Source organism: Curcuma longa, chromosome 11 (assembly GCF_044706935.1).
Source record: "Curcuma longa cultivar G26 ecotype Majalengka, Jawa Barat chromosome 11, ITB_CL_G26_1.1, whole genome shotgun sequence".
In the NCBI taxonomy this organism is placed as follows: domain Eukaryota; kingdom Viridiplantae; phylum Streptophyta; class Magnoliopsida; order Zingiberales; family Zingiberaceae; genus Curcuma; species Curcuma longa.
In genome coordinates, this window is record NC_133871.1 from 25,926,757 (window position 1) to 25,946,931 (window position 20,175).

The window sequence follows — 20,175 nt, forward strand, 5'->3', positions numbered from 1 at the left end:
AGATTTGCAGGAAATCACTTGGAAAGAAGTCCAGCCTCAAACAATATTTCCTAATCTTCATGAACTGATCATTATTGGCTGCAATATGTTGAGAAACATCACCTTGGCTCTTATGCTACCAAGCCTCAGTGTCTTGAAAGTATATTCTTGTGATGAGATGGAAGAATTGATAAGTTGTGTTGGGAGTTCCGTCAACTCTACCATGGGCCTAAATTTACTGTATTTGAGTAGATTGCCTAAATTGAAGTGCATCTCACAACAGCCACTAACCTTCCCCTTCTTGGAGCGGATGTATGTAAGGTCATGCCCGGAATTCAAAAAGCTGCCATTTGGGGCTGAAATGTGTCAAAATAGATTGAAAGGTATAGTTGGTGAAATGGAATGGTGGAAAAATATCCATTGGGAGGATGTCAATGACAAGAATTCTCTCTTCCCTTATTTCAAGTCTCCTACGGTAAGTAATTTTTATGAACAAAAGCATGCCAATCTTTCTTTTTCCATATATACACTTTAGTAAGAAACAACACTTTTTGAAAGTTACCATCTCTATCTATGAACAGATGTAAGAACAGGCAGGTGGCAGATTCTATCTTTAGCAAGAAACACCACTGTTCTCGGCCAAGGGCACCCGAATAAAGGTTCATAAATTAATAAGGTCTAATTTTTTAATTAAATTTTATATTTTTAATTTTTAATTTTTAATTTTTGAATTAATTCTTAGTTTTTTTTAATTATTGCCCTAATTTTTGGGCTAACAGCAAAACCGCCGTTGGCGCGCTATCCGTCGACGTGAATGAGATCGTCGCACCGGAGCCGGACTTCCTCCACCTTGATTGATCCGCCAATGGACAACGGCATGGAGTGGAGCAGAGGCGACGTCCTTGGCCGCGGCAGCTTCGCCACCGTCAGCCTCGCCTTCGTCCATGAACCCTGCCAGTGGCAGCTCCCCTCCGTGGTGGCCGTTAAGTCCGCGCCGGCCGCTGTCCTTGTCGGGTTCCCTCCGCCACGAGTACTCCGTGCTCGGTGAACTCCAAGGGTGCCGCCAAATCGTGCGCTGCTTCGGCGACGAGGTGTGAACTTGTGCAACATTTCAGCTTTCTTTGCCATCTTTCGATTTACAGAGTGCAAAAAGAATAGATTGTGGTTTTGATTCGAGTAGAGTGGTTGATTCAGAAGAAGCAGATGAAGAGCAGTTCATCAGGACAGAGTGAGTTTTAAGATTGATCTTTCTCCACTCCATTCATTGAGAATCGAAGGTTGTAAATTTCACTAAACTTAAATTGATCTCAAGTACATAATTTTCTGATGCAATTCTCGCTTGGAAATTTCTTCAATTTTCTTTGGTAACTTTCTCTTGAGTAATAAGAGAGAAAAGATTCTCTGGTCATTAATTTATTCCCAAGGAAATTACACTGAACAATAACGAGAAAATATATGAAGAAAATGAAATGTGCTAGTTAAACCCAATTTAGGGCTACGATTTTCTGCATCTATTGACTTTGAAATCTATTTATACATTTTTATTCTCCTAAATGGTATAGTAAAGGCTATGAAAAATGTTTAGCACATAGTTCAAAAATTATAATTTCGCTCAAGATCCTTGTACAACAAGGACCGCCTCTATGTATGAAATGCCTGAGTGAAGGTACTTAAGCTTTGTTATAGCATGACTAATTTGTATTACAAAAGAGCATGAATATCATTAATTTGTGAACAAAAAACTATGTAAGGAAAAATTTTTAATAAAAAAGGAGACAGAATATATACCTATTCAAATTCGTGCAAACATAGTTGATTTTATTTAACATTATGATGAAGAAAGTGGTTTAAGTAATCTTAAAGAACAGTTCATTTTCCTCTCTAAGTTCTATTTGTTTATATATTAGCAACTGGAGCATTTGTTCCAAAATATTAAATTGTTAGGGAACCTTTTGGCTGCCATATCCTCTATTGATTTCGCTGTTCTCAGGTACCCCATAAGTAGTTTTCCTAGAATCAGACGTTCGATTCAATGGAACCAATTAAGCCAAATCCAATTGTTCTCAGTTTTTTGAAATTAATTAGATAATGATTTTAATTTGCTGTTATTTTCGTTTTTCAGAGAAAAGTTGTGTTCGAATTGAGCATAGAGGATGCTAAATCTAAAGCTAGAGCTCTCAAGACTCTTTTAGTAATGCCTGTTAATCATTCATTTCATTCCTGATCTATATCCATTTTTCTATTCTAAACATGACAATTACCTTAACGACTGACTACTGAAATATATATGTGGATATTAATTTGCCTTTATCCAATTGTATCTTTATCCTTGTACTGAAAAATTATATTTCAATATGGTTGATGTCAAATTACTAATTAATTATTTAGTTATTCTTCATCTTTTGCATCTTTGTTTAAAGCACTAATTTACGTGTTTATATTCTATAATCATCGCAGGTTTTCAATCGCTAACATTTGGGAATGACCGTTTGACCGTGATATGTGATGAGCAGCTCGATGTGCCGGAAGTAGTTGCCATATTGCGAAAAAAATTTGGTATGGTACATCTCCTCCGCGTCGACCCTTACTGACGTATTGTTATATTCTATTCATGTATAAAAATTTTAAAATAAATTATTTTGGTAGCATGTAACTTATCATTTGATAATTTTTAAGATACCAATTCAATAATATTTACCATATATTTCTAAATTTAGTAGCAAATAATAGCTCTTATGATATAATTTACAATCATATACAATATAATTTTATATATGATATAATTTACTAACACATACAATATAATTTTAATTATATTTTTAAAAACTAATAAATATTTAGAATATAACTTTATAATAATCTACACTATTGTTTGATAACACTTGGTACTTTTTTTCTACGCAATTAAATTGATGAGACATTATTATGGAAAAAATGATAAATCTCAGTTAGTCCCATTGACTATCTCTGGGGTGACCGGCCCGGTCCACGAAAGTTTTCCACCGGCCACCAGGGTAAATCGGGAAGTACACGCAGCGGCCAGCCCAGATAGCCAACATCCTTTGATTGCGCTCCCCATTTGGAGGAAATTTTCTGCAAATACGCCGTAGTTGGAGATCAAACTTTAGGTGCCTGGGTGACAACCTGGATGTCCTACCGCGGTACCATTGCCCCGGGGACATGTGAGGTGGATTCTCTCTAGTCAAAATTATTGTCCCTGGGACAATGGTGCTGTAGTAGGATATTCAGGTTGTCACCCAAACACCTACGATTCAATTCTCAGATTATATTTATTAATTTAATAAATTATTTTATTAAAATAATTATTTTAACAAATTATTTTATTAAAATATATATAAATTTATTTTAAATTTAAAAAATAAAATTAATAAATTATATTTATTAATTAATGAATTATTTTAAAATATATAAATTTATTTTTAATTTAAAAAATTATAAATAAATTATATTTATTTTTTATATATTAATAATTTATTTTAATTTATTTTAAAAATAAATTAAATCAAGAATAATATAGTAAATGTTAAACTGATTAAGTTTCTTTCAAATAAATAAGTTAAATTAAATAATATTAGATTATGTTTTATATCTTATAATTTTGATTATTTGATAATTATATAATTAAGATTACTTGAATCAAATACAGAGTTCATGAAAACAGATGAAAAAGCCCTCGAGATATGATTGAATTGGTTATTATAGAGCAGCCCTCGAGACATGATTGAATTGGTTACTATTGAGCAAACTTGCTGAAGTGAGCAAGGATTGAATCTTGACGAAGCTAAGATAATGTCTTCTCTGTAGTGATCAATTGTAATTTTTTTATTTATCTTTTCACAGATGATTGTAAAATCGATTTTTTTTTTGAAACAAAAATAGAGGAAAAAAATAAGCTCATAAACAAGAGGTAGAGGAGCAGCAGTAATGGTTTATAAACAAAAAAAAAAAAACAGCAACAAAGAAAAATGTAAGAACGAGCTTCTGTATTCCATTAATGCTGTCGCATTAATATCAAGCCGGATGAATATTTGCTAAGGAAGTTTGCTGAAAGTTTGAAGAGGACAAGACTTTTTATCGATGACATGGAATTTGAATTTGAAGATTACAAGAAAAAACAACTAGGATCGCATCGCATGCATATATTTCTTCGATAGTTCGATATATGCAACTATGTATATCAAAAGAAATGAACATCTTCATATAAATTTTATATAGAAGAGAGGTGACGGCGGTGGTGAACGAAGAATACGAGTTTTTGTTCGAGAGCATTGGCCTCCCTCCCTCCTCCCTCGCAGCGTCCACCTACCCTAGTTACTTCCTCTCCTTCTCCTCTCCGATGATGTCTCGCCCCTCCTCGCCGCTGTCTCGAATAAATTAAGAAATTTGCCAGCGATGATGAAAGCCATGAATCTGCACGTACGAGCAGTTCCTAGGCAAGATCTTGAATGAGAATCAATCCTTTAGTTTAATTGTTCTTGCTGCATGCCTCTCATTACACAGCACTAGCTAGACAGTGGGTGGGTTTCTGCAAGGTTTGGAAAGCAGTATCTTGACAGTCAACGAGAATTCAAGCAAAGTATTGGATTGGATTAGGGGAGGGAGAATGAATACGGTCATAGTTAGTTAAATCCATGTCAATGATCAATATTAGCACAAAGGACCGATTGCATCGATTGCCTTCTCCAGCTGCTGGGTATTCAGTACTCCATGCCATGCTTTGCCTTGATGATAAATGCAAAACCAATTATATTTATTGAATCAGTGCAAAGAAATGCTCCATCAGGAGGTGAATTTCCTTTGCAATGACTTGCATTTTGCAATGAAATTTATGATGAAAAAAAAATTATCACAAAATTACTTGATGACGAAAATATTTTTATGGTTAATAATTCGTTGTCAAATTCTGCGATGAAAAATTATTTATTTCTTATTAATTTAGTGACGAATTCGATTTTCAACGAAATTATTTTCGTCGTAAAATTGAATATATTTTTATAGCAAACTTTATAATAAAAAAATATTTTTATTGTCAAATAGAGATGAAAATTTATTCGTGAAAAATAAATGAGATTTGATCATAAAAATAGATTTCATCGTCAAATTATGATGATTTTTGTGACGACTTGAATCAGTGCAAAGAAATGCTCCATGAGAAGGTGAATTTCCTTTGCAACGACTTGGATTTTTCATTAGGGCATCTTGATATTTTCCCTGCTTTTCGTTGTTTTGATCTGCAGAACACAACCAAGCCACGATATAAAATGCTAAAGCTACTGTTCTTGCAAATTCTGAGAGGAGATTCATGGTTAACCTCTCTAGTATTTGATACGGTAAGAAAAAATGAATCATACATAACAGAGTCAAGTCAATAGTGAAAATTAATAGTTAAGATTTAATGAAAATCAAAAAGTAAATTTCAATCTTATTATATGCACATGCCGAGCTTAAATTTCAATCTTATCATACATAAAAGTAAATTTTTTCCGCTCGTGCTCGGCATGTGGATTGAGAATTCAAAAAAGGTGCCGATCCACTCGTGCGATTCAATGGAACCAATTAAGTCAAATCACTGGTGAGTATGTAGGTAAAATACCCACCAAGTGAAACAGACCATGGAATGGAAGACATGCATGCAGAGAAGCGTGCATAGAGTGTTTGGATGCTCGACACCTCTATAATATTTCACACCTTTATTAGTATATTACTCATGTTGCTAACAGAAACCCATCAAGTACTATCTATTATCCTCATTTCGAACATTCACAATGGCTTTCTTAATTTGTGAAGATATAGATTGATAAAGATAGACCGCATAGTTCTCAGTTTTTTGAAATTAATTAGATAATGATTTTAATTTGCTGCTATTTCCGTTTTTCAGAGAGAAGTTGTGTTCCAAGTGAGCACAGAGGTTGCTAATACTGAAGGTAGAGTTCTCAAGACTCTTGCAGCAATTCCTGGTAATCATACAGTTCATTCCTGATCTATATCCATTTTTCCATTCTAAACATGACAATTACCTTAACGACTGACTACTGAAATATATATGTGGATATTAATTTTCCTTTATCCTTTTATCTTTGTCCTCATGCTGAAAAATTATATTTCAGTATGGTTGATGTCAAATTATTAATTAATTATATAGTTAATTTTTCATTTTTTGTAGTTTTGTTTAAAGCACTAATTTACGTTTTTATATTCTATAATCATCGCAGGTTTTCAATCACTAACTTTTGGGAATGATCTTTTCACCATGATATGTGATGAGCAGCTCGATGTGCTGAAAGTTGTTGCCATATTGCGAAAAAAATTTGGTATGACAGAGCTCCTCCGCGTCGACCCTTACTGACGTACTGTTATATTCTGTTCATGTATAAAAATTTTAAAATATATCATTTTTGTAGCTTGTAACTTATAATTTGATAATTTTTAAGATATCAATTCAATAATATTTATCATGTATTTTTAAATTTAGTAGCAGATAGTAGCTCTTATGATATAATTTACAATCATATACAATATAATTTTATAATATAATTTACTAACACATATGATACGGCGAGTCTCTTAGGGCCTGACGTGGCAAGAAGGGAGTCAATAATCAATCCGATCTAGCAAGTCAATGGTCCCTGATCAATTGTCGATGGTCAACGGTCAAACCTCGCGAGATTGGTCCTGTCCTTGTTGCTCGACCATCTAGGCCCCATGTTACTTGGCCAGCTCGACCTCCCTATTGTTTGACCATCTCAGTCTCCATGGTACTTGGCCACCTCGACCTCTCGGCTGCCCGACCATCTTGGCCTCCATGTTACTTGGCCAGCTCGACCTCCCTATTGTTTGACCATCTCAGTCTCCATGGTACTTGGCCACCTCGACCTCTCGGCTGCCCGACCATCTTGGCCTCCATGTTACTTGGCCAGCTCGGCCTCCCTACTGCTCGGCTATCTCGGTCTCCATGGCACTTGACCACCTCGGCCTCTCGGCTGCTCAGCTACCTCGGTACATGGTTATCCCGGCCTCTCAGAGATGGGCCCAACTTTTCTCTGCACTAGCTCATCTTGTTCAACCCTGCCCTGATGGATCCGAGCTCTCTGCGCCACTCCGACCTTGTCATTATCCTTTTCCTCCCTAAAGGCAGCTTCACGATGCTCAGCTACCAGACACACACACGTGTGAGCCATACCATAAAAAGGGAGACAGTTACTGGTTGGTCAGGCTTCTATTTCCATGCTCAGCTAAAGGACAAGAATGATTCGCATGCTCAAGCCCCAGGACGGTTGTTAGGCCCGCAGGCTTTGTCTCCCAGATGCTAGCATGTCTGCACACTTGTCAGAGGTGCACAGAATCTGTCTGCTCGGATACCTCACTTTACCGTCATCTATCTCAATGAGTATAAAAGCTTGGGCATAGGTATGAGAGCTCTCTCTAGACTCTTCTGGGTTTTTAAGCATTATTGTTTCTTCTTCTCCGTTCCTGGACTGACTTGAGCGTTGGAGTTGCCCCGTCGGGAATCTTCGGCGGCCAGCTAAGCCTTTGGTTTAGTGTGTCTCTTTTCCATGTTCCTTCGATCGGCAAGGTTCGTCGCAGTCTGAGTGGCATTACCCTTGACTGGTGGCTTGACTGTCTTCGATGTCCAGTCAGAATAAAATTGGCGCTGTCTGTGGGAATCACTGAGCTAAGAGACGAGATGGTTAACACCAGATGCACTGCTGACAACCGCGAGTCCGCTGAAGAACAGAACCCAGAGGAGCTCATCACGTTATCACGTGAGGGCCTTCAGCAGCTCATTCGGGAGATCATAGAACCGACTCCATGGAATGCCCAGCCTCCGCCTCCTCCAGCACTTGCAACAAATGCCCCTCTAGGGGCTCAGAGGCTGTCACCGGTGGAGGAAGTTTTGCTTCCGATGGGCTCTACTAACCACGGTGGGGGGCATGCGGAGGCAGACTCCCGAAGGTCTCACATGGAGGAGGGGATGCGCGAGGAGCGCAAGGGGAAGTCTCCAGCACATTACCCAAACGTTATGCCAGAGACTCTGTTCACCCGGGAGATTCTGGAGCAGGAATTGTCTCGGCACTTCCGACCACCACAATTGGGAGAGTATTATGGGACGACAGATCCAGAAGACCACCTGTGTCATTTTGAGAATGCTTTCCTACGCGAAAGGGACCAGGCTCTGATACCACTTGTTGGGATCGAGGCGTTCGCTAGAGGGGGTGAATAGCATCTTTCGATTTTTCTCTGCGAGTTTGTTAGCGGAAGCAAAGAGATAATGATAAAGCACAAAGAAACAAACGCTAACCCGGTTCGATTTACTTGGTATCCACCTTAACGAGGTGATTAATCCAAGGATCTACACATGCAGCCGATGATTCCACTATGAAAACAATCTCCTTCTCGAAGCACACTTCGAAGGCGAAGAAGCCTTCACAACAGGGTTTCTTCCTCGTACAAAATTTGTAGTAAAGTTTAGGAGGAAGAGAAGTAGTTTCAACAATGTAAAAGAGCAGTAAAGAAAATGAAAGAATCTGATTATTATGCTTTGCGACGTTGATCGCTCTTTTTATAAAATTCAGTGCACCAGTCGACTGATGGGCTTCAACGGCAATTAAATATGCATATAATTTGTCAGTTGTCACCCAACAGCAGTCTATCAGTCGACTGATCCAACGCCAGTCGAATAGTCCCAATCGACTGTCCACTCGACTGATCTTTCTGTTCTTGACTGTGTGTTCTTCGGATCAACCTCAGTCGACTGCTGGCAGGGCCAGTCGACTGCCTAAGCAGAAAACTCCCTTTTTCAGCTTCTTCTTCATCCTTTAGCCTTGACACAAGTCTTCAAACGCCTTCCACAAGCCTCGTGCACTTCCTTGCACTTGCTTGAGACGTTTCCCTCGACTTTGTCGTGCTAAGACTTCTCTTGCCAATAGACCTCGCCTCCGGGACTTCACCTTTGCCAAGAGGTCGCACCTCTGGGACTTCACCAAATGCCAAGACTCCATTCCTGGACTTTCCTGTGAACTTAAGCCACACATGTTAGATCAACAAACATTATCTAACTTAAACTGATTTATCCAAACATTAAAATTCAAATCACTTGGGAAAATTGCCCCAACAATAAAAGTGTGTCCTGGGCGTGAAACAAAGGATAATACCCTGCGTTCAGGGCTTTCCAACGCATAGAAAGTATCAAAGAGCGGTGCAGTCAGGAGGATTTAATACAGACGGAATACGATGACCGTCCCATAAATGATCTAAAAGGAGGGGGGAGCGAGTTGGGAAAGGTTCAGTTGATAGAAAGCGGCTAGTTCTTAAAAGAAGTCAGGAATAGGAAATCTCCCGCCACTAGACATTTGGTTAAGGAAACAAGTAATGTGCCGAGATGGTGGCAAATAGGAGCGTTGTTGCCGTGTCGGAACAAAGATCCGGAATGCCAGATTGCATGCGGAGGAGGTCGACGGTTGCTCTATCACATGCGGAAACTTGGTGTTCATACCAGAGTAGATCGGACGCCATTAGGGAGTAGGGCGAGACTGGATCCTAAGCGAAAGGGGGACCGACGCGAAGAGAGATGACGTGATCACAGAACGGCGAAGGCACTATGGCAGAGTGGGTACGAGGAATGAGCGCGATAGAAGAATGGAAATTTCTCTTCAGGTCCTATTAACAATGAGGGTAGAGTCGAATTGATGTCACGGATAGCCATCCGATTGTGGCGGTTATTATTCAACGGCTAGATTAGCCTCGCATGATTTCACTAGATGATTGGCCCAGTTAGCCTTCCGATGCTTCACTCCACAACCCTTGTATACTGGGAACTCTGATGCTGACACTGGCATGTGGTAGCCTGACGTTAGAATTGCCCGTACATATCCCACGCCGACAAAGCATGCCGGCAACATCAAATGCCAGGAGACTCGGTTTCCAAGGGAGATTGCGTGGTCGCATGCCTGCTAATTAACGCGATGAGACTGCATTGGGGCTCGGAGCGAACACTTGGCTTAGACAGAGTTCAGGCGCCAGTGATCTAGCCGAGCCTGGTGAGCTAGAGCATTACCTGTGGATGGCCTGAGGATCTTCCTGTTTTCCTCCGCCAATAAGTTGATTTTTTCCTAACGGCCTCATGCATCGATGACTTGGCTGCAAGTTTTAAGCTCTCTCGACCTCTCTCGACGAAAATACAGACAAGGCAAGGTCACGGCACAATTATGAAACCAACATACACAAGGAACTAGAGTATATTTACCATGTTGTTTACACAAAAGAGAGTATAACAAAAAGAACAAGATAAAGAAGGGTGGTTAATATGGTTGTCTAGATCAGGTCGCGGGGTCTGAGCAGGGACAAGGCCCAACTGGTCCAGTTCTCGCTCTAACACCCGCATATGTTCCGCGGCTTCGCCGAGCTCCTGTTTGAGTCGCGCTTCTCCGATGACCTCGGCCATGTATTGATCGAACTTCTGGGCAATGTCGAGGGCCTCGATGACATCTTCCTCGAGCCGTCGGACCTTACCAACGGCTTCAGCCAGCTCTAGCTCCAACCTCTTGCTCCGCGCTTTCACCTCCTCCCGTTCCAGCTCATACCTCACTGCTTGGCCACAATAGATAGCAGCTAACAGTGTGTAAAGCCCGGCGGCATGTTCCGCCTCTTCCTTTTCCTCATTGAGTCACCTCAGGTGTCTTTCCATAGCATTGTTGAACATGATTCTTCATTGGGATCGTCTAAACTAGAACCCGATAGAGCACAAGAAAACTTCGAAAAATGGCCAGATACTCGAAAAACTCTTAGGGGTGTTTGGTTGAGGGTTATCTTTGATAACCTTGGTTATCTGTCCAAGGTTATCAATGATAACCTTGTTTGGTTCAGGGTATCAAGGATTCCTAAGTAATACAGCATTACTGCCACGTCATGCCACATCAGCAGAATGGGTTATAAACCCAGAATCTGATAACCTTAGCAGGGTAAGGTTTTTCTCAATTCCGGGGTTAATAATAAATTTATCCCTAAAATATCCTTTATACATGCATCGAATTACTGCCCTAAAACTCCCGAACCAGGCTCATTTCCGCCATCCTTCTTCGTATCTATTCTCCGCGAGGCCTCGTCTTCCCAAAGCGAAAACCTCCGCGAGCCCTCGTCTCCGCGAGCCATCGTCTCCCCCGAGCAAAAACCTAGCGGCGGCGATTCCGTCTCCCTCGAGCAAAAACCTCCGTGAGGCCTCGTCTTCCCCGAGCGAAAAACTTCGCGAGCCCTCGTCTCCGCGAGCCCTCGTCTCCCTCGAGCAAAAACCTCCGCTAAGCGAGCGAAATCCGCGCACTTCCCCTTCCGGCGAAACCCTAGCGGCGATTCCTGACCTCGGCCTCGTCCTCCTCCTCACGGTGAGTCTTCTTCCCGCTCCTTTGTGTGAAAAATGAAGGTTTTTGTTTTTACCACTCCTCCTCACGGTGAGTCTTCTTCCCACTCCTCACGGTGAGTCTTCTTCCCGTTCCTCAAGGTGAGCCTTCCTGTTCTTCCCGATTTTGTTCTTCCCGATTTTTACCATTCCTCACGGTCAAGCAGATTCTTTTGCAAAAGCAAAGGTTTGTAGTTCTGATACAATAGTGAGGGGATTTTCTCTGTTCAGCTAGGAGTATCTTGTTTGTGATATATTCTCCACGGATTTTCAGGTGATTTCCTCTTGGATTGCAGGTTACAGCAAGAAATGCAGAAGTATCTGTCTTTAGACAGACATATCAGGTTTGCCAAGATGGATGATCATACTGGTGATTGGTTGTTTTGTGTTGTTATTACAAATGGATCTTAAAATGAAGGAAGATGCATCTGAACTCCACAGAAGAATTTTTGTTTGCTTCAAGAGCATGTCTCGGTTGTTCAATGACCCTATGAAGGCTGAGGCGAATTTTCAGTTTCTCAATCAGTTGAAAGATGCATATTTGGAAAATCTTGACAACACTTCTTGACCCTACAGATTGGATGAGCGATCCAACATCAGTAGAACATATTTCTATTTTGAATGTTACCGTTGTTTTGTTTGGAGATGTTCATACTATTGGCTTGTTATATTCATGAAAAATATTTATTTTGTTATCTTTGAATTATTATTATTATAGAGTTAATATTATCTACTTAAAGTGTGCATATGGAAATTGAGTTGATTTCATCCTTTTTATGTTGTTGTGGAGTGTTGATGATTAACATAATTGATGGTTAAATTGACATCATTAGTAAGGAAATTTAAGGTTTTAGTTGTACATTTATGCCTTGGATGACACATATTTGTAATTGGATGTATTTTAATTATATTGAAATTTTTCTACATTTTTAAACTCATGTTTCATCCAATTTGATTTGTAGGACAGCTTGATCATCAAGGCTTAAATGACACATCAAAGGCTAAGTGGAACATCATGATCAAGACAATCTCAACCCTTCATTTGGAGCTAGACTACTAAAGACAAGGATGATGCCTACAACCAATCTGAACCATACATCTAAAAAATGGAAGGTTCCCATTTCCAGCAAACAAGCTACCAGCCCACTTCCCACCACAACGCCACACAAACCCTAAGCCCTCCACTCCACTCACACTATCACCACCGCCCCTTCCATCTCCCACCTTCTTCCACTCACGGCCAAACATCTCCACAACGCCAACTTCATCACCACCACTTCACCACCGCCCACTCCACCTTCCCCCCACACACACCACTCACGCACAGCAGCCCAACGCCTCACTCCACAACTCCACTCACAAATCCACCAGCACCTCACGCAGCCCAAAACTCCACTCACACAACTCCACTCACAACCTCACCTCACGCCTCCAACTCCACCAAGCACAGCCACCAAACTCCATCCGCCACCTCACCCTCAATTCCTCACTCTCATCTTCACTTCACGCCCTCCACGGACAGCAGCCACCGTCTCCCTAACACATCCCTCACGTTCACACCACCATCGTCCTTCTCAGCCACAACGCCACAGCAGCACCATAACACCAGCAGCAGCCATCACTCCTCCATCAGCAACCTCATTCAGCAGCAGCCACAACGCCTCTTCTTCAAGCCATCAGCACCTCAGCCACAACAAGTCACAACGCCACAGCTAGCGGAAGTTCCAGCCGGTCGGATGGAGCCAAGCAGCCCCTATTTCCTCCTGCGCAAGTGGACAGCATACAACACACAAATTTCAGCAACTTCTAGCTTTGTTTTGTTTGATTGTTCCTTCTTTTGATGTTGATTTAGCTTCCTTTCAATTGCTACTTTGTTACTTGTTAGTTTGTTACTCCTTTACAGTTTACTTGTTGCAGTTTGTTGAATTCTCCCTTTTTGAGTGCAAGTAGTTTGTTAAATTGCCTAGTAGAGATTTCTATCATGTTTTGTTTCGAATATGTCATGTTTCGTTTCATGCTGTCCCTTTTTATTTAATTCTGTTTGTTTTTGTTTCTTGGCCATGTTTAGAGTGTAGTTCATTGAAATTTTGATTCCTGATAGTTAGGATTGTTAGGAGGAAGTAGGTGGTTGAGTTTTTATTGTTTCTAGCATTTAAACCCCCCAAAACATGCATTAGTTTAGTTCTTTTTATTTTTCTCACAACTTAAAAATTTCATAAGATTTGAAGATTGCAAACATTTTATTGGGTCCTTGAGAGACGATTCAGGTTAACTCTATACTACATTATTGTTAAAACTTGGTAATTAATTGAAACCGTAGCGCGACGAAAAACGGTTATATCAAGTGTCTAGAGTGGATTATCGTAGTCATCGCCGATCCAATTCAGAATTGCAATGATATGCCATCGAAATTGTGGTCGATATCCAAACTGAACGGATTTTTGGTTTTCAACTTGATCGCAAGAGGGGCATCTAATTCATCAGCTTGGTTTCCAACTCGATCGCATGACGAGCATATAATTTAAATTTTTAAAATTTATAATATATATTATATTATTAATATTATAATGAATAATTTAATTTTAAAAATAATTAAAAATCAAATTAATTGAATTGTAAAAATGATTATAATTGAATTAAGGGTAATATAGTAAATGTAAAAGTAAGTAATGTATTAAAACCTTCAAACAAACAAGGTTTTGTCTCATTACCTAGGATTAAACCAAACAGCATTAGGTTATGTTTTATTCCCTATAACCTTGGTTATGTGATTACCAAGTAATCACATAACCAAGGTAATCACGTGACCCCCAATCAAACGCACCTTTAGTATATATATATAGCCTGCAGATGGCTTAACCACCGTCGGGTCATGCACCACATGGTCATCCACCGTATGGGGATCTGCGCCGCCAATGACTAATGGACACGAAAGCCGAAGGTCTACTGCCATTTTACGCCATGTCCCAAGGCATAGCGTCATCAATGTTTCTTGAGTACATAAGGTAATGCCCATAGTGATTGCCTTATGCCGCTTGTCACATCCAGTATCAAAAATCTTCGTTGAGTCTCCTGGCCGTCAGGTGAGATATAATACTTATCTCCTAGAAAAGACGCATTTAGTTATGATTGCTATCTGTTAGGGTCAGGGTTGCCACGATGTGGCCCTGCCTAGTCAGTCGACTCGCACCTTCTTCGACTAGACTTGGGAGGAGGCATGTGATACGACGAGTCTCTTAGGGCCTAATGTGGCAAGAAAGGAGTCAATAATCAATCCGATCTGGCAAATCAATGGTCCCTAGTCAATAGTCAAGGGTCAACGATCAAACCTTACGAGATTGGTCCTGTCCCTGTTGCTCGGCCATCTAGGGCCCATGTTACTTGGCTCCCTCGGCCTCCCTTCTGTTCGGCCATCTCGGTCTCCATGGTACTTGGCCACCTCGGGCTCTCGGTTGCTCGGCCATCTCGGCCTCCATGTTACTTGGCCAGCTCGACCTCCCTACTTCTCGGTCATCTCGGTCACCATGGCACTTGGCCACCTCGGCCTCTTGGCTGCTCAACTACCTCGGTACATGGTAATCCCGACCTCCCGGAGACAAGCCCAGCTTCTCTCTGTACTAGCTCATCTTGTTCAGCCCTGCCCTGATCCTATCAAGCTCTCTGTGTCACTCCGACCTTGTCCTTATCCTTTCCCTCCCTAAAGGCACCTTTATGATGCTCAACTACCAGACACTCACACGTGTGAGCCATACCATTAAAGGGAGACAATTACTGGTTGGTCAGACTTCTATTCTCATTCTCAGCTAAAGGACAAGAATTGTTCGCATGCTCAAGCCCAGGACAGTTGCTAGGCCCGCAGGCTTTGTCTCCCAGATGCTAGCATGTCTACACACTTGTCAGAGGTGCACAGAATCTGTCTCCTCGGATAACTCACTTATCTATCTCAATAAGTATAAAAGCTTGGGCATAGGTATAAGAGCTCTCTCTGGACTCTTCTGGGTTTTTAAGCATTATTGTTTCTTCTTCTCCGTTCTCGGACTGACTTGAGCGTCGGAGTGGCCCCGCCGGAAATCCTCGGCGGCCAGCTAATCCTTTGATTTAGTGTCTCTCTTCTCCCGGTTCCTTCGATCGACAAGGTTCATCGCGGTCTAAGTGATATTACCCTTGACTAGTGCTTGACTGTCTTTGGTGTCCAACCTGAACAACATACAATATAATTTTACTTATATTTTTAAAAACTAATAAATATTTAGAATATAATTTTATAATAATCTATACTATTATTTGATAATATTAGTATTTTTTTTCTATGCAATTAAATTGATGAGACATTATTGAAGACATGCCAGGTGGATTCTTTCCAAAATTATTTTAATAAGTTATTTTATTAAAATAAAATTAATAATTTATTTGTATTAATTTAATAAATTATTTTATTAAAATAATTATTTTTATTAAAATATATTTAAATTTATTTTAAATTTTAAAAAATAAAATTAATGAATTATTTTAAAATATATAAATTTATTTTTAATTCAAAAAATTATAAATAAATTATATTTATTTTTATATATTAATAATTTATTTTAATTTATTCTAAAAATAAATTGAATCAAAAGTAATATAGTAAATGTTAAACTTATTAGATTTTCTTTAAATAAATAAGTTGAATTAAATAATATTAGATTATGTTTTATATCCTGATTATCTTATAATTAAGGTTATGTATGATAACTTTAATCAAATACGAGTTCATGAAAATAGAAAACAAAGTCTTCGAGATATGGTTGAGTGGGTTACTATAGGACAGATTTGCTGAAATGGGAAGGATCGAATCTTGGTGAAACTGAGGTAATGTTCTCCCCGTAGTAGTCAACTGTAATTTTTCGATTTACCTTTTCATATATGATCGTAAGATCGATCGTATGAAACTTTAGGTAAATTCCACCTTTTTACTGAAACAAAAATAGAGGAAAAAAAATAAGCTCACAAGCAAGAGGTAGAGGAGCAGCAGTAATGGTTTATAAAAAAAAACAACAACAAAGAAGAATGTAAGAACGAGCTTCTGTATTCCATTAATGCGGATGCATGCTTGCTAAGGAAGTTTGCTGAAAGTTTGAAGAGGACAAGACTTTAATTTTTACGATGACATGGAATTTGAATTTGAAGATTACAAGAAAAATCAACTAGGATCGCATTGGCCTCCCTCCCTCGCAGCGTCCACTTACCGTAGTTACTTCCTGTTGTTTCCGGTAGCTCCGGGAGTACGCAAACTGATACGGATCGTCAAGGCTAGTATTCAACACTATCTCCGTAAACGATATTGTTCCGCTACGGTGCTAACGGATAGCAGCAATTCGTTCCCAAGATACAACGATGAACGTCTAGGAATAGTAGCACTCCAAATTCGAGACCAGCGAATTTTCTCGTAGGCTTTTTGGACTCTTGAATGCACAAGATGAGATGAATGCTCAAAAGAGAGTAGAATCGATGAATTTGATGATTTTTTTCATCATCTGGAGGGTTCTATTTATACTAAATCAAGAGGTTGAATGCCTTTTGGGTGAAGAGAATGTATTCTTTGGGTTGGATCGATCTGGCCCAATCCGTTCGCCCAATCAACAGTCCAGTCATCTCTTCTTGCTCACGTGGATGCCCACAGGTATTGCCACGTTAGATACGAGCCTGACACGTCACCCGAGTGCCACGCAGGCACCGCAATGTCACCTGGAGCATAAATTCAAAGATCCTCAATGCCTCGCGACGACGCGAAGTGTAAAGTGCGTCTACAAAGCGTCCATTGCGCACGTGCCGGGCTCACAGGTGCGAGCAGATCCTCAATGCTTCTCGCGACGACGCGAAGTGCAAAGTGCGCCTACAAAGCGCACGTGGCAGGTGGCGGGCTGCTCGCTCCTGAGAAGAGAGCACTTGGTCTTTTTGTATTAACTCCATTAACACAACATCATTAATAAGGAAAGAAAACACATCGTAAATTTTCGATGTGTGGGACTATTCTCCCATGTATTTCCTTATATATATATATATATGACATTAATGAATAATTAATGTTATTTATTGAGTCAATCTTAAACAATTAATTTCTCATTCACCCTTAATCGGTTTTGAGTAAATTAATAGTCTAAATCTATCTACACGAAACGTAGATTTCAATTTTGAAATCAATTGTGACTTTTATCAATTGATGACATTCCAATTTTTTCACAAAACCATATTGGTTCATTAAGACCCCAATATCCAATACTTCCTCTCCTCTCCTCTCCGATGATGCCTCGCTCCTCCTCGCGGCTGTCTCGAATAAATTAAGAAATTTGCCAGCGAAGATGAAGCCATGAATCTGCACAAGCAGTTCGTGTTCCTAGGCAAGATCTTGAATGAGAATCAATCCTTAATTTGTTCTCGCTGCATGCCTCTCATTACACAGCACTAGACAGTGGGTGGGTTTCTGCAAGGTTTGGAAAGCAGTATCTTGACAGTCAACGAGAATTCAAGCAAAGTATTGGATTGGATTTGGGGAGGGAGAATGAATACGGTCACAGTTAGTTAAATCCATGTCAATGATCAATATTAGCACAGAGGACCGATTGCATCGATTGCCTTCTCCAGCTGGGTATTCAGTACTCCATGCCATGCATGCTTTGCCTGATGATAAATGCAAAACCAATTATATATATTGAATCAGTGCAAAGAAATGCTCCATAATTCCCTTTCCAATGACTTGCATTTTGCTATGAAATTTATGATGAAAAAAAATTTATTATAAAATTATTTGATGACGAAAATATTTTTATGGGTAATAGTTCGTTGTCAAATTTTATGATGAAAAAATATTTATTTCTTCTCAATTTAACAATGAGTTCGATTTTTGTCATCAAATTCATCACAATTTGACAACGAAATTATTTTCGTCGTAAAATTGAATATATTTGTATAGCAAATTTTATAATAAAAATATATTTTCGTCGTCAAATAAAGATGAAAATTTATTCATGGAAAATAAATGAGATTTGATGATAAAAATATATTTCATCGTTCAATTGATGATTTTTGGACGACTTGAATCAGTGCAAAGAAATGCTCCATGAGAAGGTGAATTTCCTTTCCAACGACTTGGGTTTTTCATTAGGGTATCTCCCTGCTTTTCTTTGTTTTGATCTGCAGGACGCAACCAAGCCACGATATAAATTAAATGCTGAAGCTACTGTTCTTACAAATTCTGAGAGGAGATTCATGTTTAATCTCTCTAGTAGTATTTGATAAGGTAAGAAAAGTGAATCATACATAACACATAACAGAGTAAGTGAATAGTCAAGTTTAAGTGGAAAGTCAAAAGTCAACATTTAGTAAAAATTAAAGAGTAAATTTCAATCTGGTTAGTTTGGTTCGAGAACTTAAGCTTCTCTATTCGTCTATGCGACCACCCCGACTTCAAAAGACATAATCTCCTCGACTCTCTGTGTATATTCTTATTTATTTTGATAAGATAAGTTAGTTAATTTTGATGTAACTTCATATCTGTCACTCAACTTTACTTATAAAAAAGATAGATCTATCATCTCAACGACTCTTTTAGAGTCGATTTTATAGATATGAAGAGAGAAATTCAAATACACAAACAAAAAACATGGGATAGTTGAGCTGAAGACTAATGTTTTATTTAGATGGGGTGAGAGAAAGTTCATTAACGAAAGGGGAAGGGAAATAAAAGGAAGGAGAAGTAAAATATTTATGTTTCCTTTGTTTGGAATGGATAGAAGGTTCATTAACATAACATGTGTTACCTTATTTGGGAAGAAAAGGAAGGGAAATAAAAATTAAATATAAAGTTATAAAAATACTTTCACTTCTTAAAAAAAGATAATATATGTAAAGGACCAATGAGAAATTATAAATTTATGTCAATATTGCATGTAAAATTTGATATAAAATGTCTTAAAATAGATAATGCATGCTCTTTGAATAAGTCTTTGTCATTGGAGGAGAAGAAGAAGATTAAGATTATCTATCTTTATCCTCTGAATCTTGTCCTTGAAAAAATTTACGGTGAGAGTCGACGCCGACATCGACGTCGTGGATGCGAACGGTTGGACAATGGACGATAACGACGTGGTTGTGTGAGGAGCGATGGTGCAAAGATGAAATATCTAATAGATGAGTTAATTTAAGAATTAATATTTTAAAATAAAGATAACATTGGAATAAAATATTTTTGAGTTTCCCTTCCTTTTCCTTACACTCTAAATCGGAGTATAAAAAATTTTAATGATTCATGAACATACAAGGATAAAGATTCATGAAAGGTAAAGTTTATCCTTCTCTTCTCTTCCTTTTCTTAACTCACTCTATCTCAAATAAGGATTAAAAATTTTCTTTTCTTGTTTATTCTCCTCTTTCCTTCCCTCACTTCCTTCCTTCAGTAAAGAGTAAATCCACCACCCAGTAGTCTCACACGGTTTGACCCCACGACTATTTGTGAGGAAGTAAATCGAGAAATTACAATTGACCACGACGATGAAAAATATTACTTTAGCTTTATCAAGATTCTATCCTTATTCACTTTAATAATTCTATTTTATAATAACCAATTCAATTATGTTCTAAGGCAAAAAAAAAAAAAAAAAATCCGTACTCCTTCCCAAACAAAGCGTAAGGCATAATAAAGTCATAAACGAGCCTAGTTTGGCAAATGGGCCGTGGGCTCAATCCGACATTTGAACCTCGCCCATAAACCCTACCTCTCTCTCTCTCTCTCTCTCTCTCCTTCGCCG

General features: G+C 39.1%; 1 protein-coding gene across 1 annotated transcript in view; it reads left to right on the forward strand.

Moving 5' to 3' along the window:
• Positions 1 to 2,203, forward strand: part of LOC141837448 (putative disease resistance protein At3g15700) — a 5,351-nt gene extending 3,148 nt beyond the window's left edge. Inside the window, 2 exon segments of the mRNA XM_074724848.1 lie at positions 3 to 454; positions 2,102 to 2,203. Coding sequence (XP_074580949.1) covers positions 3 to 454; positions 2,102 to 2,203 — 554 coding nt within the window.
• Positions 2,204 to 20,175: the final 17,972 nt, after the last annotated feature.